The following is a 19,520-nucleotide window of genomic DNA, read 5'->3' as shown; positions in this document are numbered from 1 at the left end:
ATCATAATTTATTTAACCAGTCCCTCATTGATGAACATTTAGTACTACAGTAAATATCCTTATGTATATATATTATTTTGTACCTGTGCAATATATCTGTAGGATAAATTCTTACAGGTGAGTGTGCTGAGTCAAAGAGGTCGTTCTTTTTCATTTTGATAAGATTTTGCCAAATTGATATCCATAGAGGTTGCTATCTATAGAGTTATATTCCCTACAAAGAATTATGAGTGTAAAAAATGTATTAATTATCAAAAAAGTATAGTAATGATCAGAAAAACAAATAATATTAATTGTGTGGCTACAAATGACTTCTAGACCCCAGTTATAGTAATATGCAAGTTGATTCTTTAATGTTGATGACCTGCCATCTGCTACCCACTATACTTTGAAGAGGTCCCATTTTTAACACTGAATTTGAATAACCTAATACTAGTACTAGCTAACATTACCCAGGAGGCTGAGTCAGGAGGATCACTTGAGCCCAGCAGTTCAAGACCACCCTGGGCATCATAGCAAGACCATATCTATAAAGAAATTAATCTTCTTTTTTAGTAGCCAGATGTGGTGACACTTGCGTTTAGTGTCAGCTACTTCAGAGGCTAAGGCCAGAGATCACTTGAGCCCAGGAGTTTGAGGCTTCAGTGAGCTGTGATCACACCACTGCACTCCAGCCTAGGTGACAAAAGGAAACATCATCTCTTTATAAAAATAAAACAATTTCCTAGCATGTGTCAGGCATTGTTCTAAGTGGTTTATGTATTTCAACTTACTTAATTTTCACAACAGTCCTACAAGCAATTATAATTGTTTTCCCAATTTACAGGTGAGGAAACTGAGACCTGAGATATTATGTATCTTGTTAGAGCTGATACATAATCAGCTCTGATATGTTATTCTGAAATTATATGTATCCAGCTCATAATAGGGCTAGGGTTTAGCCTTATAAGTTATTTTGAAAAATCATGCTGAACACACGTATACACATCTATAATTTCTTAAGTTTGTATTCACACTCTCATCGCGAATAATCCTTATCTTTCTTGTATTTTTTTTGTGCTTGCAAACCTGCCTTTTACAGATGTGGCAAATTAAAACAGAAAGTTGCTGGTTTCATTTTTGTTTTGTCCTGAGATACCTAGAAAATTAGAAACCAAGTTGAAATGGTCTTATGACAATCCCAGGTATGATAAATAAATGTATAGCAATTTAACGTTTTTCATTTTAAGTTGATGACCCTCAAGTTATTTCAGAAATGTGCCAAAGAAGCTCCTAAGAAACATTTATAATAGTAAATGTTAACATATTTTTAAAAAAATAATAATAATAATAACTTCCTGTGGTTCTTTCAGTAAGCTTTCATGACACTTTTTATCTGCAGGCAAGTGGCTGTATTCTCCTGTGTCTTGACATGCAGACTTAGGTGAAATATTGTGGGCATAAAAATTGCATTTGGTAGATCTGCTTGGAAGGGGTCATGTAAAAGTCATCTTTGATTTGTTAATGGAATTCTTTTTTAGATGTAGTATATGGCAGTAGTGATGTGCATCCTAAGGGGAAAACCGGTCTCTTTTGTAAAGGTTTATTTTCATATATATACACTGTAGTTCTGTTGTGTGTTTTTGATTTAGTAACAATTTATGTGTTTTTCTGTCGCAGAGCACTGCAGCCTGTGGTGTTGAGGCTCACAGCGATGCCATCCAGCCCTGCCACATCAGAGAGGCCATTCGACGCTACAGCCACAAGATTGGCCCGCTTTCCCCATTCACAGTACGTAATAACAGAGTTATAAAAAGTTATATTTATAATATGAAAGAATTTTGATTTTCAAGTGGTCAAATGAAGAAGCATTGGAATTGTTGAAAGCAATTTGTGGTGACTGTAATTTTGTTGTATAAAAGTGGCATAATTCTCTTGGGAAATGAAAGTCATTTTCGTCTCTTTTTGGAAGGACACTTTTTTCTACAAAATATTATTTTCTTTCAATTACAAATTAAGTTTTTTTGTTGGGGTTTATAGTTTCTATTTTTCAAAGCTTAAGTTTATAAAACGTTATTCTGAAATTATATGTATCCAAATATTGCTAGTAGCATTTTATATTTTAAAATTGGTTAGAATGGCATTACCACTTCTATCAGATATCCTTCTCCTAAACATGCTTTTAGTTGGAAGAAGAAGAGATATTTCTTTACTGGCTTTGAACTAAGCTGAAATGTAGACAGCCTTTTACATCTTCAAATGATTTGAAAACTTATAATCAGGGTTTTGTGTTGTTTTAATGGGGAATTGAAGACCTGATATTTCAGCAGCCTAAAGAAAGTGTGTGCAGATGTGTGTGTTTTAATTAAATGCTCATCTTATGGCCCTTTAAAAAAAAAAATCTTACTTGTGTTAAGAGAAATTTCTTCAAGTCCTACTCTATAAGGAACTAGTTCAACAGAAAGTAGAGTTTGATATACATAACTGAGGAATAGTCAGATTTACTTTTTTGGTATTCTGTTTTAACAAGCTAATGAAAATACATATGTGTAACATTATACATAAACAAATGAAAAAATAAATAATAAGTGTTACATAGTATACATTTTTACCTAAGAGTGGATTTTACTATTCATAAAAGTCATGATTTTGTCTATATTATCTTTTTTCCTTATGTTTAAATAGAATGCTTTCTTTCCATTCTTTATTTTTATTAGTTTTTGTTAATTATATAGATAGATTCTCTGTGTAACAGGAAGAACATGCTTTATAAGTGTCTCCAGAAGCTCTCTGTAATGGTGAGGCTTTGCACTTTTAATATTTGAAGTTTATCTTGCATAAATAAGAACATGATTTTAATATTGCTGATTAAACCAATATATCCTTTTGTATGAATGTTTTTAGAGTCTTATAACTGAAAAGAAATAATTAAATCAAGTTTCTTTTACATGATAGGTGAAGCTGTTTTAAATGACAGGCCAAAAGGAAGATCAATATGAAAAATTATGAATGAGAAAAATAAGAGATAATTGGAAGTAAGAATTTAAAAACCAACTGAAATTGAAAAAAAAAACAATTTATAATGAAAGATTAAAAATATCAAATCCATCGATAACAGTCAAATAATGACGAATAGGTTGAGACAATGGAGGGGAAAAAGAAGAAAAAAGAGGCAGTGTTTGGTAATAATCTAGAAGCAATTAAAAGATAGCAAGGGAAACATGATTTTTGAGAAATAACCTAAAATGGTAACTAAAAGTAATGAATAAAATTACATAAAGGAAAATGTATCCAATACAAAGAGAAAACCTCCTAATCATGAAGCCTGCATTATTTCCTCAAAAAGAAGTAGCAGCTGCTTCATTCTTCAAAGTTTTTGTTTTTCAAATAGACTGGAGAGATCACTTGAGAGCCATCTTGGTTGATGACATTATTTACATACATGTGTGTATGTATATCTTTTCCCCCGTGTCCAACCTGGTACTTATGTATTACTACTTTTACAATCTAAAACTGTAGTATTAGTGTATGATAAAAATGTACTTTAAGCTAGGTTCAGATATTGCCTAAGCTAACTTTGATCTAATAAACATAAAGAATGGGCTTTTTAAAACTGATGACACAATTTTAAAATGCTTAATTTAAATACATCTGGAAAATAAATGAGCCATGACCTGGAAGATTCAGTTAGCCACTAGTAGAGCAATCAAACAAAATGAACAGCAATTGGTAACAAACTCCACCCCAGAGGGGCATCCAAGGTGTTATTATTCCCCAGAAGGGTACCGCCACCTGGAAAGGTCTGCTCCATTATCTTCAGCTATGAGAATTTGCCCATACTACAGAGTGAATATGCCTGCACTTTTTTTTTGTTTGTTTGTTTTAGACAGAGTCTTGCTCTGTTGCCCATTTTGGAGTGCGGTGGTGCGATCTCAGCTCACTGCAACTTCCGCCTCCCAGGTTCAAGCAGTTCTCCCTGCCTCAGTCTCCTGAGTAGCTGTGATTACAGGTGCCCGCCACCATGCCCAGCTACTTTTTGTAAGTTTTAGTAGAATTTCACCATGTTGGCCAGGCTGGCCTTGAACTCCTGACCTCAGGTGATCCACCCGCCTCGGCCTTCCAAAGTGCTGGGATTACAGGCATAAGCCACTGTGCCCAGGCTGCTTACACTATTTTATACCATGAATTGTATGACCAGGGTGACACAGTTTCACAGTATATATAATACATAAATCTTCCTTTTAAAGTTAAAAATTATCTCTTTAAAATGGGATGGATTTGTAGACTGTGTGTGTCAATAATGCAGCCACCCTGTCTTGGCTCCCACATACCTCAAGCTGCTAAAAAAAAAGGAGCTTGTGGTAGAAACTTACCATGATTGAGGATGCTGATGTTCATTTCCCTAAGGTCCACTCTGAGGACCTGACATGGTACTTTAAGCTGCAGTGGGGACACTTTGCCACCTAGGCTTTGAGCTGCAGCTCCTAACAAGAGAAAAGGTATGTGGGCTGCTTCTATAGTAATCATAGATTGACACCTATATTTTCATATAGAAAGGCTGAACTGACTTGCCTCCAATGTAAAATGTACTTCGTAAATTAAAATGCCAATGAACAACTAGTTTATATTTATGAAGCATAGAGATTTTGTCTTCATAGCATGTCATCCTGAATCTAGAGTTTTTGGTATATATTTAAATGTAAGTAGAATACCCATAACAATGTATATATATCCAGTTTCCAATAATTTGATATTGTTAATAGTTTACAGGGAAACAATTCAGATAGTATATTTTAAAATCTCCTTTTAGCGAGTCATCTTTCTGTCTACTACATGACTCTGAAATAATTTTATACCAAATGACATGATCAACTTCAGGAATATAATTCATTATATGAAGAATTGTAAGTGAATATTTCACCTTAGGAATTATTTAAAATGATAAAGGAATACTTAAAGCCACATTAGCTTTAGGTATAAAGAGAAGAATACAAACAATGCTTTGAATTGTAGTAGCTCCTAGAGTAGGAAGTATACAGGGAGAATGGCATAAACATCAGTCACCTGCCACACACATGTGAACACCACATTCACGAGTGCTGTGGAGACACATGCCATCCATCCCCACTCAGCAGTTAACGACAGTACTCTCTTTGGCATATTGGTTTTCATTGGTGATTTGTTTCCTTTCCGTATTCTCATTTATTCTCAATTCTACACGGAAGATAAGAGAAGGTCTTACCTTCTTAAGTAATTTTCCTAAGTCAAGCTATTTATTAGATTAAATTAAATTAAACCAGAGATAAGATTCAGGCCTTCTAACACCTAGCTTCAAACACTTTCTCCTGAAATACACACTTCTGCAACTGTCCCCACCATACCTCACTTTCTGTATACACACTCTAAAGAACCTTTAGAGAAACTAATTTTACTTTTTTGCTTCTTGTTTATCTTTCTTAATTCTAAAAATCACTTCAGATTCTCTGATCTGCAGTATTCTAGAGTGCTTTTGCAACCTAGCATGTCCTGAGTGATTTTGATGTTTGCCATCTTATATTGCATTTTTATTCATAGTAGTTGATAATATGTGAAGTTATATTGTGTGGTGATTAAGAACTTTGATCCTGGAGCTAAATGACCAGGGTCCAAATCCCAGCCCTGCCGCCTACAAGCTAAGTAGCCTTGCACAGGTGTCTTCACCACTTTATGGCTGTTTCCTCATCTCTAAAGTAAGGATATTAGATTATACTTCATGATAGGATTTAAGAAGTACTAAGTACTGTGAACTTAATTAACATGTAGTGAGCTCTTAATAAATTATATTAGTAATAGTGGAAGTAGTAGTAGCTATGGTATATTTTTTAAAAGAGATAATACAAAGTAAGCGGAAACCATCCCACTCAGCCACACTCAAATGTGTGTGCACAGTACACACAGAGGGTATCTGGCTTTACTCTATAAGCCTGGAAAAAACTAAAAATGTAAATAATAATGTGGTTTGTTTATGGACTAATAGTTTATACCATTAAAATTTAAATACTATTTAAAGGTTATTGTTCCTGAAAATAAATGTTCATTTTTACTTTTTGTATTAATAACAGTTAAAGAGCATGATTTTTTTTAATCACTGATCATCATAAATAAGTCTTAGCAACTGAGTGTACATACTTACCACCCAATTTTTTGCATACCAGCTAGATTTTGCATATTAGCTCTGTGGAACAGAAATCTAAAGAACAAATGGGTGACCTCATTTATGAAGTTTCTTCAATTTCAGTGTTTGTGATTTTACATATTTTTATAAGTTATTGAAAAGGTTTTCAGAAATTGATGATCATATATCAAAGTTGATACATTTTTTAATTACTGGGCTTATTTTTCTCAACTTTTAAAGTTTCTTCAGTTTACTCATTATGAAAGAAATGCTACTATGTTACAAAATTATGAAAATATAGAAAAATAAAGAATAGACTAAAACTTATGTCCTAGAGATAACTACTGTTAATATATTACTACCTTTTCATCCTGCCCCTTTTCTTTGTATATTCATATTAATAATTTAGCAAAATTGAGATTATTCTAATATTGTTACTCATTTTGTAGTATATTATGTAGTCCTTAAAAACATGATTTGTAATAGCTTCATAGTACACCTTATACATCTAACTGTACCTTTATTCACTTAACCATTCCATTTTGTTCTGTATTTAGGTTATAAATAGTGATAGTGGATATTCTTGTATGTAAACATTTACCCATCTATCTGGTTGTTTCCTCATGATAGATTACTAGAAGTGAAATTCCTGCATCAAAGAATCAGTCCTTTTAAGTTTCCTGATAATCTTGCCAAAATAATTCTTAGAAAACATGAGTGACTTCATAATTGTATAAGTGGTATATGAGAGTATAAACTCAAATCAGCATTGAATATTATCAGTTTTATTTTTGTCGTTTTCCAGGCAAAAATAAAGTAGCAATTATAGCAGCTAATATTTATTGAGCACTCATGCATCATGGACTGCACTGTACTAACTCACACAGGCCTCACGACACCTTAACAAATAGAAACTATTGTTATTTTATGAATGAGAAAACTTAACAGACTGTAACTAGCCTTCCCAAGTTCACATACAGCTAGTGAGTGATAGGATACTTTTGTTTTAATTTGTATTTGATAACTAATGATATTGAACATTTTTATATATTTGCTAATAATTTGTATTTCTTTGAATTGTGATTATGTCTTTGCCATTTTTTGTAGGGCATTAGATTTACTTGTATGAATCTACTAACTTATGTGAATAAATTTTTGTAATTAAAAAACTTTTGAAGACATTTATCAATTATGAACAGTAAAACTTTTTGTCAGGGTTGTTGCAGGTATTTTTCCCAATTCTCCCTTTATCTTAATTTTTTTCTAATTTGATATTTTTTCAATAATAGGATTTTATGTAGTTAGATCTAATATTTTCCTCTATAATTTTCCATTGTCTTATGATTTAAAAAATTGTATCACCTAAGATTAAATATACATCTGTATTTTTATTTTTTATTCAACTATAATTCTACATTGTTATCTAATATATGGTATGATAGTTTCTATAATATAAAAACTAAATATCAAAATATGTCAATCAATTAAATGAGTAACCTATCCAGTTCCTATTTATTAGGATTGCTTTATTTATCATCTATTAAATTACTACAACCATATCTCAGGTCTTTCTGTTTTCTATTCTGTATTATTTTCCAAAATTATTGGTAATGTTTTGTACGTACTACCTGAATATATAAAGAATACAATATTTAGGAAGGGCATCAGGATCTAAAAATGGGTGTAACAAAGGTTTAAATGAATTGTGGCATCAGAAAATTCATTGGCATTTGTTTGAAGAGTATCTTTTTCACAGCCTAAAAATTCAAATGCTTTTGAATGGTAATAGTAGTGCTTTTAACAAAAACATTCTCAGAATTTACTTGTTCAGGTTTAGAAGTAAAAAGCATTTAGAAATTTTATGATTAGAGCATTTGGTTTTTTCTCTCAGAGAAAATACTCTGAAGGGTAGTCTGGTGTTCTCTTATGTCACAGGGAAGGTGGTCAGACATGTTTTATCTAGATCTTCACTATTTACAAGCAGTGGTTACCTACTCAAGCCTAGGTTTCAGTGGGAAGTGCTGTAAATTGCTGATATAAACCCAGGTCTGTAATTTTGAAAGCCAGAGAAAGGAAACTGTGTTCGCTGAATGTGATGACATAATCCCATCTGTAATGCCTAAATCTATTTTAGTTTCTCCTGATATTCACAGTAGAAAAATGTTAACCCTCTGAACTCGCATGTTATCAGGTAACTTTCTATTGAACTAGAATAAGTGAGACAATAAAATTGCTCATTTAAGTATGGTCATTAACCTGAATAATACCTTAAGTGCATCTGTAGAAACAAGTCTCTTTAGTCTTTACTCAGCTGCCTTAAATTGAGACAGAATCATAGCATTTTAAAACTGGCAAGGACTTGAGCTAGCCAGTTAGTCTGGACCTCCAAGAAGCTTTGTGATGTACCCAAAGACATGTTGCAAGTGCATGACAGAACCAACCCTAGAATCCAGCCTCCTGACACTCGGATTACTGTGGCCATTTACTTTGATGTAAGTGTATTAGAGCGTACTAGAGATGTTTTCATATCATTAGTTTAGGGATGTTCATAATGGACTAATAGGGATCAAAAATATGAAAAATTTTTAAAGAATTCTCCACATTGAACTTTTAAAAACAAAAGTGGCATAGCAGATTGTTATGACTATTTTGATCGAGAATTTCATATTTGTGAATATTTATGTCATGAGCACATTAGATTTGTCTGCATCTTATGTGTTCAACCTGGAAAATTAAATGTCACAAAATATTAGAATAATTTTCAAATGTAAATACCAAGTAGAAATTGGGTGGAATTAAATTATATGTGTTTTTACTGGAAGTGAAAATTTTCTTAATAAATTTTTTGGGAGTACTAAATCTATTATTACAGATTAGAGTCCAAACACATGTTTAAAACTATAGGCCACTGATCCTAAGGAAAAAAAAATTAACATGTAGCATATTTATCATGTAAGAATAACCTGAAAGTGAGTATTTTCCAGAAAAATATGAAACATTTAATCACTTATAATTTTAATCACCAGAGCCTTTTCTGTGTATAGCAGCTAAATATTCTGGTACCATAGGCTTCAATAAATTTTTATTAATCCTACCCATTAAACTTTTTCTTTAGAGGTTGGCCTGTATTCTTAACTCTTTAAGTGGTTTTATTCTAAAAATACAGCGTTTCCTAAACTAAATTCTGTAGAAGACAAGTATTCCAAGAGGTATTAAGCCTGTATTTGTATAAGGAAGATCCACTCTTAAAATTTCATTCAGTAAGTATAGGGGTATTTTGAAATCAAAGTTATGGATGACATTTGGAATATTATATTCATTAATGTCTACTTTATTTCTGTATACTTTTTAGTTGCACAGCATTGAAAAGAGTTTGATTCAAAATACAGCCGTTTTTAATAATGTGCTGCACAGGCCTGCAGTAGTCTTGGTGCAAAGAAATAGTAAAAATTATTTGTTTGAAAGTTGTTTCACTAACAATATCTGACACGTGCTTATATTTCTAAACTGGAAAGTGTTTCGAGGGAATCAATATATGGATTTCTTATCCAGCATACTTCTTCATGGTTTTCTGGAAAATATTTTTTAATGAGTCTTAAAACACTAGAAGCTACTCAAAGGTGTCACAAAGAAAATCTCCGTCATCTGAGGACTCTTCTCTGACAAATATTTATTGAAGTTTGAGAGTTAAATTTATTTTGCTTCGTCTATTGAAACCATATTTGGTGAACTTCATTTTCCGCTATTGTAAGCATAGCATCATGATTCTAGGTTGCCAAATGGAGTTGGTATGATCATGTTATATTATAAAATTGTTCAGTTAATTTTTTTTTTAAATCGGCAGACAGATGTGGGGAAAAGAGATCTTATCTCATTTAAACTCTCTGCAGCAATATCTTACCTTGGGGTAGCCAGTACATTTGTTTATAAGAAATTATTCAGTTCTATTTTTAAAAATCCTGGTATTGCCAACAACTAATGTTTTCTCTGTGGTATACAGTGACTATTCAAACACATTTTGCTCTTTCCTGCTTTCATTTTGTATTATTAGTAAACACCTCAAATTCAGTTCAGCACAGGACATACATCCTAAGGTGATAGACTTACTTGCACAATTTTATATAGAGTATATTTGGGCTGCTTTAAATATCAAAAACAAAACAAATATAAATTCCAAGACACAACTTACTAATCAACCAAACAATTATAAGAAGTTCAAATATAAAACAGTGGATGACATAACCTGTATTTGGAGTAGCACAAAAGTTGTGATAGACTTTCAAACCAAACATCTAAGAAGACCCTAGAATACTCCAAAGAATTCTAGAATTTTCAGGAACATAGTCTGAAAAACCGAATCAGTCATCTCTAATGGGGGGCATAAAGTAGTAATGAAACGTGACAGTCTTAATCATCCCTCTGTAGTTTCTCCAAGTTTATATATTTCAAAGTCTTTTTAAATTGGTAGTACTTCAAGAAATTAATCTCTTTTTGTTATAACAGGTATACTATATCTTGAGGAATAGAGGAAGAATTTATCATGGGTGCAAGGAAAGGAGTAACTTACACCAAAGAGAAACCTTTTGAGTGGAATATTCTAAAAGGACTAAATCTTGAGGTTTAAATGTTATAGTTTCTAGGTCTTTGCAATCTTCTGGAGGAATGGAAATCAAATGAACAAAATCCTTGGAGTGACTCTGAAAAGGAAAATATGTCTTTAAAAAAAACTACAGGATTCATTTAAGTCATAAATTCATGAAAGCAGCACAAGGATTAGCCAGGAAGAACTAAACTAAGTTGCGCTATTTCTAAATTTTAAAATTGTGCTCTAAAAGTGGGAAGAAACTTCTTTTAAGTCTATGAAGAAACAAGAAGATTATAAATACTCAGAAAGATAACTCTTTCAGTACATTAAGTTGCTCATGTTGACCTAGCAAAAATACTATTTTCATTTTTTAAGCATTTTATATACAAATTAGTTGAATATTAGAAAAATAACGTATCAGTTTTATTTAAATAGATTATTTATTTACTATTGCCAGAAACATCTAACATTCATGAGTGTGTTTTGTTTAAGTGAAACATTTGTATACTCTTTTATTGATTATGTGACAAAAAAAAAATCACCTCCAAATACCTGTGATGAGAGCCTGTTGAACTGTAGGTGATTTACTTTTTGGTGATTTCTTAAATAGTGTTACATAACTTTAGTCAACAAATGTAATCATTGAAATGTCATTTAATTTACTGACGTAGTTGCAAAGTTAATCCCAGAACATAATAAATGGATTGTTTTAAATAGGAAATTTGCACCTTTCAAAAATGAAACTGATACCTTACTCTTATTGTGCCCAACATATATTTAAGACTATATGCAAGTTAGTTAAAATGTGCAGGAAAAAAATAATTATGCCTTGTTTTCCTAACCAGTGTTTTAATTATGATTTGATTTAAACCAAATCCCCTAGGCTATGTATGCACAGATCAAATATCCCACCCCCACATACTGCCTCTGCATGCCTCTAGGCTTCGAGAAGAGAAAATTCATAGTCCATATGTCAGTCAGATGTTAATTCTTGCCCTGGCACCTGGATAGGTTCTCCCACCTGATTAGAGTGCACTCGCAGTTCTGGGCATGTGCCCAATATGTGGAGTATGCTCTCTAGATCAGGAAATATTTTGACTGATTAGTTGGCAGAGGTCATGAGGACAGAGCCCAGTGTCAGGCTCTGAGTTTGCCCAGGTGCATTCAAGGTGACAGTTGGGCTGCTGTGCCTCTCTGGTGGAAATAGCAGGGAGTGAGTATTTGAGTTGACTTTCGGGCTGCAGAAGTTCACAGCCTGGCCTACAGATTTCTGTCAATCCAATTCAAACACTTGTGTAGATTTGACAGTTTCCAGTAGAGACATTAGAGACTACATTTCTGGCTCTGATCTTACTCTGTATTACTGATCTAACCCAAAAACCATACCGGTATTCAAGACCTAATTAAGGTAAGATCCTAATGAATAAATGAGTTATAGTTGACAAATAGTTCTCATCCAAGCAGGGTTTTGGTGTTCAAAAGAGAAAGAGAAAAAAGAGAGCTAGCTTGGTTTCTACAGTATGGTTTTCTCTGAAGCCACTGTCTAAAGAATAAAGTATTAGGGGTTGATCTTCATGTTGGTGACCTAACTTTGCCTTAATTTTTGATGGCAAGCAATGTCTATTGCTCACACAACCAGCTCGCAAATGGTTAAAATAAAAAGTTAATAAGGAGGCAAGGCAAGACTGTGTACTGCTATGAGTCAATCTGTCACCCACCACTGCTAGAAAAACAATCCAAAGTACATGCCTTCCTGATAGAATGAAAGCACACTTCATGTACAAAGGACAGCACTTGATTTTTGGGTATGGATAAGAATCCGTATCTGTACAACTGAACTACATGTGACCATTATTAACATCCACATGTGTCCTGAGATCCTTATAGCTTTGAGGATCTGCATTTATTCAATAAGCATGTGCCAAACATTGTGTTAGAAATGTATTGGGAGGGAGGTATGGTGTATGGAGATAAGAAACCAGTTATTCAAATACAACAAAGGAGGTGAATAAATAAGCAGTGCCATGTGATTGATGTTGTAACTAAAAGATGGACAGTGCCTCAGATACAGTGAAAGGATGGCACAATCTGCATGAGGAAGTGAAGGAAAACTTTTAGGGTGTTTAATATTTGACTTTACAAAACAGAGGTGAAGGGAATGAGTAGTGATTTTGAAAAGACAATACAGGCACACAGAGGGGCAGGAATAAAATGAAAAATAAAATAGATGTATGAAAGTAGCATGGCTGTTCAGGCAGAGATAAGGAACTGAATCTGGAGTACGTTGAGATGAGATGAAGCATCAAAGATAGAGTGATGCCATTTTGAGAAGGACTTTTAATTGCAAGCCAGTTTACCCAGACTTTATGATTTAGGCCGGCAGTTATCAAACTGTTCTGCCAAAATACATTATGAATTTTCCACAAATAGTAGTGTTTTCTCTAGTTATACAAATTTTTGTCTCTTAAATATATTGGGGTTCTCCGGTTCTGTTTGGAAAATTTTTTTCCTTTTCTGTCTTCTCCTTTTTTTTTAAAGAAACAAGGTCCCACTCTATCACCCACCCAGGCTGTGATGCAGTAGTGCAGTAATAGCTTACTGCAGCCTCCATCTCCCAGGCTCAAGTGATCGTCATACCTCAGGCTCCCAAGTAGCTATGCACCACCATGCTGGCTAATTTTTTAAAACTTTTTGGAGAGATGGGGTCTCACTCTATTGCCCAGACTGGTCTCTAACTCCTGGCCTCAAGTGATCCTCCTGCCTTGGCCTCCCAAAGTGCTGGGATTGCAGATGTGAGCCACTGCCCACAGTGGGAAATTTTCTTTTAAACAACAGATATAGTCATTAAGGAGCTATTTCAGATTTTTTTAAGCAAAGTATTAATATGAACAGCTCTGAATTGTAGAAAAAGAAGTGATTGTGGGTTGGGCACGGTGACTCACACCTGCAATCCCAGCACTTTGGGAGGCCGAGGTGGGCGGATAACGAGGTCAGGAGATGGAGACCATCCTGTCTAACACAGTGAAACCCTGTCTTTACTAAAAATACAAAAAATTAACCAGGTGTGGTGGCACGCACGTGTAGTCCCAGCTACTCGGGAGGCTGAGGCAGGAGAATCTCCTGAACCTGGGAGGCAGAGGTTGCAGTGAGCTGAGATCACGCCACTGCACTCCAGCCTGGGCAACAGAGCAAGACTGCATCAAAAAAAAAAATAAAGAAGAGAGAGAGAGAGAGAGAGAGAGAAGTGATTGTGTTGAGAAGAGACTGGTGTGAGGAGATATAATAGGCAAAGAAACAAATTAGGTGGCACTGCAATATTGCAGGCAAGAGGCTAAAAGAGCATCTTCTGAGGCAATGGCATGAGACCAGAGAAGACAAAATGTATTCAAGATCTATTTACTATATAGAATAAGTAGAATAAGACCCTGAGTGAGAGAATAAAAAATGGCAAGTTTACAATTTGGCTGAATGCATAGAACAGATAATTAGAAATGTTCTCAAGACTAAATTCAGTGCTCAGATACTTAACAAAGAACTGGCATTAAATTAAAGATTCACCAGAGAAACTAATTTCAGGGGGATTTCCTGGTTAAGGGTAGGGGTAGCTCAAAGCAGAAGTCATCTAAACTTAAAAAAAAAAAGAAAGACACATAGCTTTCTGTTTGAACTTCTGGGAGTGTTTGTATATATGACCAGAAAGTCCCACATGTTATGCTGTTTTGATGAACAAATTGACTTTCTAAACCGGTAATGAATTTGGTCATGCATTCTTAAAAGATGCCTAATCTGACCAGGTTTTGATTTTTTTTTCTTCATTAAAGCCATGCCTGCAGTAGCTTTGGGTAAGATCCAAAGCATTATTTTCCTAAACTTTGATTAGCAGCTTTTATCTCTGTGAGAACCCATCATCTCTATCATTGCTCTTCCACGCCCCCTCAAAAACAAACTGTAAGGAATGTAATGAGAGCAGCACTAACTTACACACCAGATTTTATAGGATTTATGAACTGATGAATTAACACTTTTTCTACAATTTAACAGAAATCCAGTCTTATTGATTGTAGTGATGCTTCTAAAGGAGACTCGCTATGTAGTTGATCATCACCCGTACAATCATTCCACCTCATCAAACACTTCCAGTCTGTAAGAAGTTCAGGCTCAATTTCAGGCATTTTTGCCCTTCCCTGCTAAGTGTCCCTTCTTCAGATTTATGAAAGAAAACATTTCATTCTGTGAAAGGTTTTTGTACACCCGCATCTGGAAGTGTTTATTTCAGTGGCATGTAAGCTATCTGTGGATTTAGTTAGCACCAGACCCCCTTTTGTGTACTTCTGCCTTAAAATTTTTATAAATGATCTTATTGAATTTGTGCCAGTGTGCACATGCTTTGGCTGATTGCAGCATATATCCTTTACCTGCCAGTCACCTTTGATTTATGTTCCTTCTGCTAAGCTTTTGCCTTTCCAAAATGGTGCCACTGAACTGTCCTCTAAATCATCTTATTGGTTAAATTACTCCAAGATGAGTTGGTATGTTTTTGGTTGCCTACAGTCAGATGAATTTATATTTTTATGCCCTTACCCACTTCTAGTAAAGCCACTTATGAAGGAGGATTGGACAAGTTATATCATCGATCTCTTTATTCCAAATGAATACCATCTGAAACACTGTGCCAAGTCAAGACTAAAGTGATAAAGAAGGGTTCTTTGGCATCTACTTACAAGTCCTTCTTTTGCAAATAAGTCTGTGCCTTGAACTATAAATCTGATGTGGAGAATTTTTAATTCTCAGAAAAGAGGAAATAAAGTCACTGAAACAAAATATGTAAACTTAGAAAGACAGGGATTTTGTAGGCTTTCCAAAACTTTACTAACTTGTGAGTTTCATGATGTTTCTTGGAGAAAAGCAGGTGGCTTGGCAGTTACTTAAAATGTTGGCTATTTGTGGGAGTGGTTTCAAGGGGATTCATATTTCTAACGAGAGATCTTAGCTAATTCCTAAGAACGTTTGATAAAATGATGCGTCATTTTGAACTAATTTTCTAGAGATACATTGATCATTGAACATACTCTTTAACTTAATGTCATAGGTTACCAGCGGTATCACTAGATTACCCTCAGTGAATTTACTTAGAGTGAATTTGCTAATGAGGAAGCCAATATTCTGCTGATAGAGCATGGCGTTACTGATAGAAATTCTAAAGTAAGTTTTAAGTACTCAAATATCTCACTTAAGCAAACTTTGCAAATAACGGGGTTTTTTTCTATGTAATATGTGATGATAGAGGAGTATTTTTAAATTTCCATGATTGTACTTGAAATGGTGTGGAAGTATTTAAAATACTTGGATTACATAGCTCTCGGTATCATAGTTCACAAACTATTGTAAGCAAGGATAGAACTTCTAGGCTCCTTGGCTGTGGTCCCACCTAGCCTGGAGGTATTTATTCTAAAAGACTCATGAGGCTTCATTTATACTCCTGAAAATTTATGTGGTGCTCCCTGTGCTCTACCAAGGTGAAAGCTGTCTCAAGAGTGTGTCAGTCACATTTGCGTGTTTACACAGTCATGGCACTGACATGCTGTTCAGAGACGTAGCATGTGTAGGGCTGCTGCTAATAGAAAATCAGTACCAGAGATGTAAGGACTGTGTTTCCATTAATATGTCAGTTTGACTTTTAAAAACATGTATGTACACACGTATATGATATTTTAGATAGAATGTACATATATTGTACCTATATGTGTGTAAAGTAAACATGTATATGTGTGTGTATACAGTCTCAAATATAGTCTCATTTAAAGTGATTATTCTAAATGAACCAAAAATTTCATGAGTACTATTTTACGTAAATGACCAGTTAACATTCTACTGTCTTTGATGGTTTTTCAAGGGCTTTTGAGTCAGACAGCTTGCCTGAGCCAGTATTGTGATTTGTTAAAATTAGCAATTTTTTTTATTTTATTTTTGAGACAGGGTCTCACTCTGTTACCCAGGCTGGAGTGCAGTGGCGCAACCCCAGCTCACTGAAGCCTCCAGGCTCAAACAATCCTCCTACCTCAGCCTCCCAAGTAGCTGGGACTACAGACATATACTGTCATGCTCAAGTAGGTTTTTTTTGTTTGTTTGTTTTTTGTAGAGACGAGGTCTCACCATGTTACCCATGGCCTTGAACTCCTGAACTCAAGCGATCCACCTGCCTCAGCCTCCCAAAGTACTGGGAAATTACAGACATGAGCCTCTGTGCGTAGCCCCCAAATTAGCAATATTTAATAAGTGTCAGTAATAATACTTCAAAGCTTTTAGCACTGTGCTTAACATAGAACGTGCTTAAAGAAATGCAGTATTTTAAAATCATTATTATCATATTAGAATTTAAATGTAGATTATAATGCTAGTTTGCCAATAGTACCCTTCAGAGAATCACAAAGGGAAGCCCAGCCTGAAATTTGAGTGTGAGACAAAGACCCAGACCCATAATTGGCTTTCTTTATAGCCTTCAAAAAAATTCCCTAATGTTCCTATGTCCATTTTCAGTTAGTAATAGTATGTTCTCTATACCAAAACCTTTCATAGTATCTTGAGATCCACGAATGCTGGACTCCTTTCCTGCCCTGCATGTTTGCCCTTGTGTGGGCAAGCAGACCCATGCTGAGTACCATTTTACTTTCCAGTGCCCGTCACATTACTGACCACATATGGGGAATGAGACTTAGAGGCAGTAAGGGTATGGTAAAAAGATGAGGATCTACAGAAATTGCAGGTTCCAAAAAGTAACTACCAAAACGATTTCCAGGAATGAGAGCTTACCGAAGTTGGAAGTTTTAGATTGAAAGGAAAAAATGAAAGATGCAGTGTATTGTGAATTAGCTTTAATGATAAGTTTCCAGCTTGAGTATCAGGAAGGATCCTTACCCAGAAATAGTTCCTACTTCTGCTTTTACTGATTCCTAAACTTTTCTACTAGTGTAGAGTCATTGTCATCTCTTAAAATATGTTTCTGTACACCTGTGAAAATGTAATGTTTCAAACATCTAGATGAGAGAATCTATAATTCAACAAAATTGTTCAGCAATAACACTTTAAGTTGATAATGTCGATGAAAACAGTCAAACTCTGTAAAATATTTGAAAAGATTTATTCTGAGCCAAATATGAGTAACCATGGCCCATGATGCAGCCCTTGGGAGGTCCTGAGAACATATGCCCAAGGTGGTTGTGTTGCGGCTTGGTTTTATACATTTTAGGGAGATATGAGACATCAATCAAATACATTTGTTGGTCCGGTCCAGAAAGGCAGGACACCTTGAAGTGGGGAGGGGTCAGGAGCTTCCAGGTTATAGGTAGATTTAAAATTTTTCTGATTGGCAATTGGTTGAGTTATTATCAATAGAAATGAATGTCTGAGTTACAATAAGAGGTTGTGGAAACCAAAAATTTTTATCATGCAGATAAAGACTCCAGGTAGCAGACTTCAGAGAGAATGGAGTGTAAATGTTTTTTATTGACTTAAGGTCTGCGTTGATGTTAATGCTGGAGGGTATAATGTGGCGTGTCCAACCCCCACTTCCCATCGTGGCCTGAACTAGTCTTTCAGGTGAAATTTTAGAGTGTACTGGCCAAGGAGAAAGTCCATTCAGATGGTTGGGGGGCCTTAGAACTTTATTTTTGGTTTATGGTAACTAGTTTATGGTATTTATGGTAACTAGTATGGTAACTAGTTATGGTAACTAGTATGATCTTTGGTTTATTCTCTTAGTCTATTTCAACAGAACTGTAAATTATTCAAGTTAGATGAGAATGTATACAGTTTCCAGAGATTTCCTAAGAATTTAATTGTGAAATCTTGGTTGCCAGGTTATTTCAGCATCTGAGAGTTACATACTTTTCTTCAAATCTAAGTCGAAAGTGTTTCTTTCTCCCCAGTGGAAAGAAAAATGTGTAATGTTATATGAACAAACTCTCTGAGGCCCTTCCAAATTTTGGTAGCAGTATTTCTCATGCACTCGGTTGGGAGAATTTTGCCACTGTCTTTACTTTTATCCTGAGACAGCTTCTTAGCACTCATACTTTCTTTAGAGGTAAGGTAAAGAGAAAGAATTGGATGTTCAGATTTAGATAGATATGGGCCCAGGGAATTCCTGGTGATACAGGGCATGGTAGTAAGAGTCCAGATGCCATCCCTTTCTTATTTCCTTGACTTTGTTTGAACTGTTTTCTCCTTTTGGATCTAGTCCTAAGCTTTGACCCACTTGCTCCAAGATACATCATATTTCCTGATCTGATCCACACCTGGTGAGGACCTGTATCCTCAGGTAGACCAAGGGACTGCATCTTAATCGTCTTGGTTCCTCTCTCAGCAAGGGATAATACTTTTTGTTTATTTGCAGCTCAATATAAAAGATGGATGAATGGATGGACAAGTATACAGAATGATGGTCTGAAGAGACAACAGTCACCTAATAGAGTCCAATTTTAATCTCCCTAATCAGTTTTAGACCTCTCAAACTTGGTGTGCCTTATATAAATGTACACTTCATTACCTGTGATTAATTAGTATATGGATAACTGCAGGGCAGCCAAAAGAAATTATAAGATTGTTTGATTATTACTACCCAGGATTGATCCTTGATTCCTCAGGAATCCAAGGCAAAATAATGTCCAAGCTACCTCATGAGTAGTATCTGTTTTAAAGTAATATGCTCAGTGGGTAGTTATGTACTAAACATATTGAATAGTCCTAACCATACTGGGAAAACTATGAAGCTGAGCTCTTGGCACCATGCTGGAACTATAATTGGAG

The 19,520-nt window shown here is 34.7% G+C and overlaps 1 protein-coding gene across 5 annotated transcripts in view; it reads left to right on the top strand.

Annotated features, from left to right (window-relative positions):
* Window positions 1–19,520, top strand: part of SUPT3H (SPT3 homolog, SAGA and STAGA complex component) — a 549,180-nt gene that overhangs the window by 436,585 nt on the left and 93,075 nt on the right. For all 5 annotated transcript variants that reach the window (XR_004056848.1, XR_004056849.1, XM_010372540.2 and 2 more), the window contains one exon: window positions 1,660–1,770. Coding sequence is in view for 3 of the 5 variants with exons in the window: in XM_010372540.2 (XP_010370842.1) it covers window positions 1,660–1,770 (111 nt within the window). In the remaining 2 variants the exon portion in view is untranslated. The remainder of the gene's footprint in view (window positions 1–1,659; window positions 1,771–19,520) is intronic.

Source organism: Rhinopithecus roxellana, chromosome 4 (assembly GCF_007565055.1).
Source record: "Rhinopithecus roxellana isolate Shanxi Qingling chromosome 4, ASM756505v1, whole genome shotgun sequence".
NCBI classification, from domain to species: Eukaryota; Metazoa; Chordata; class Mammalia; order Primates; family Cercopithecidae; genus Rhinopithecus; species Rhinopithecus roxellana.
The sequence above is the reverse complement of the archived record's forward strand: the minus strand, read 5'-3'. Positions and strand labels throughout refer to the sequence as shown.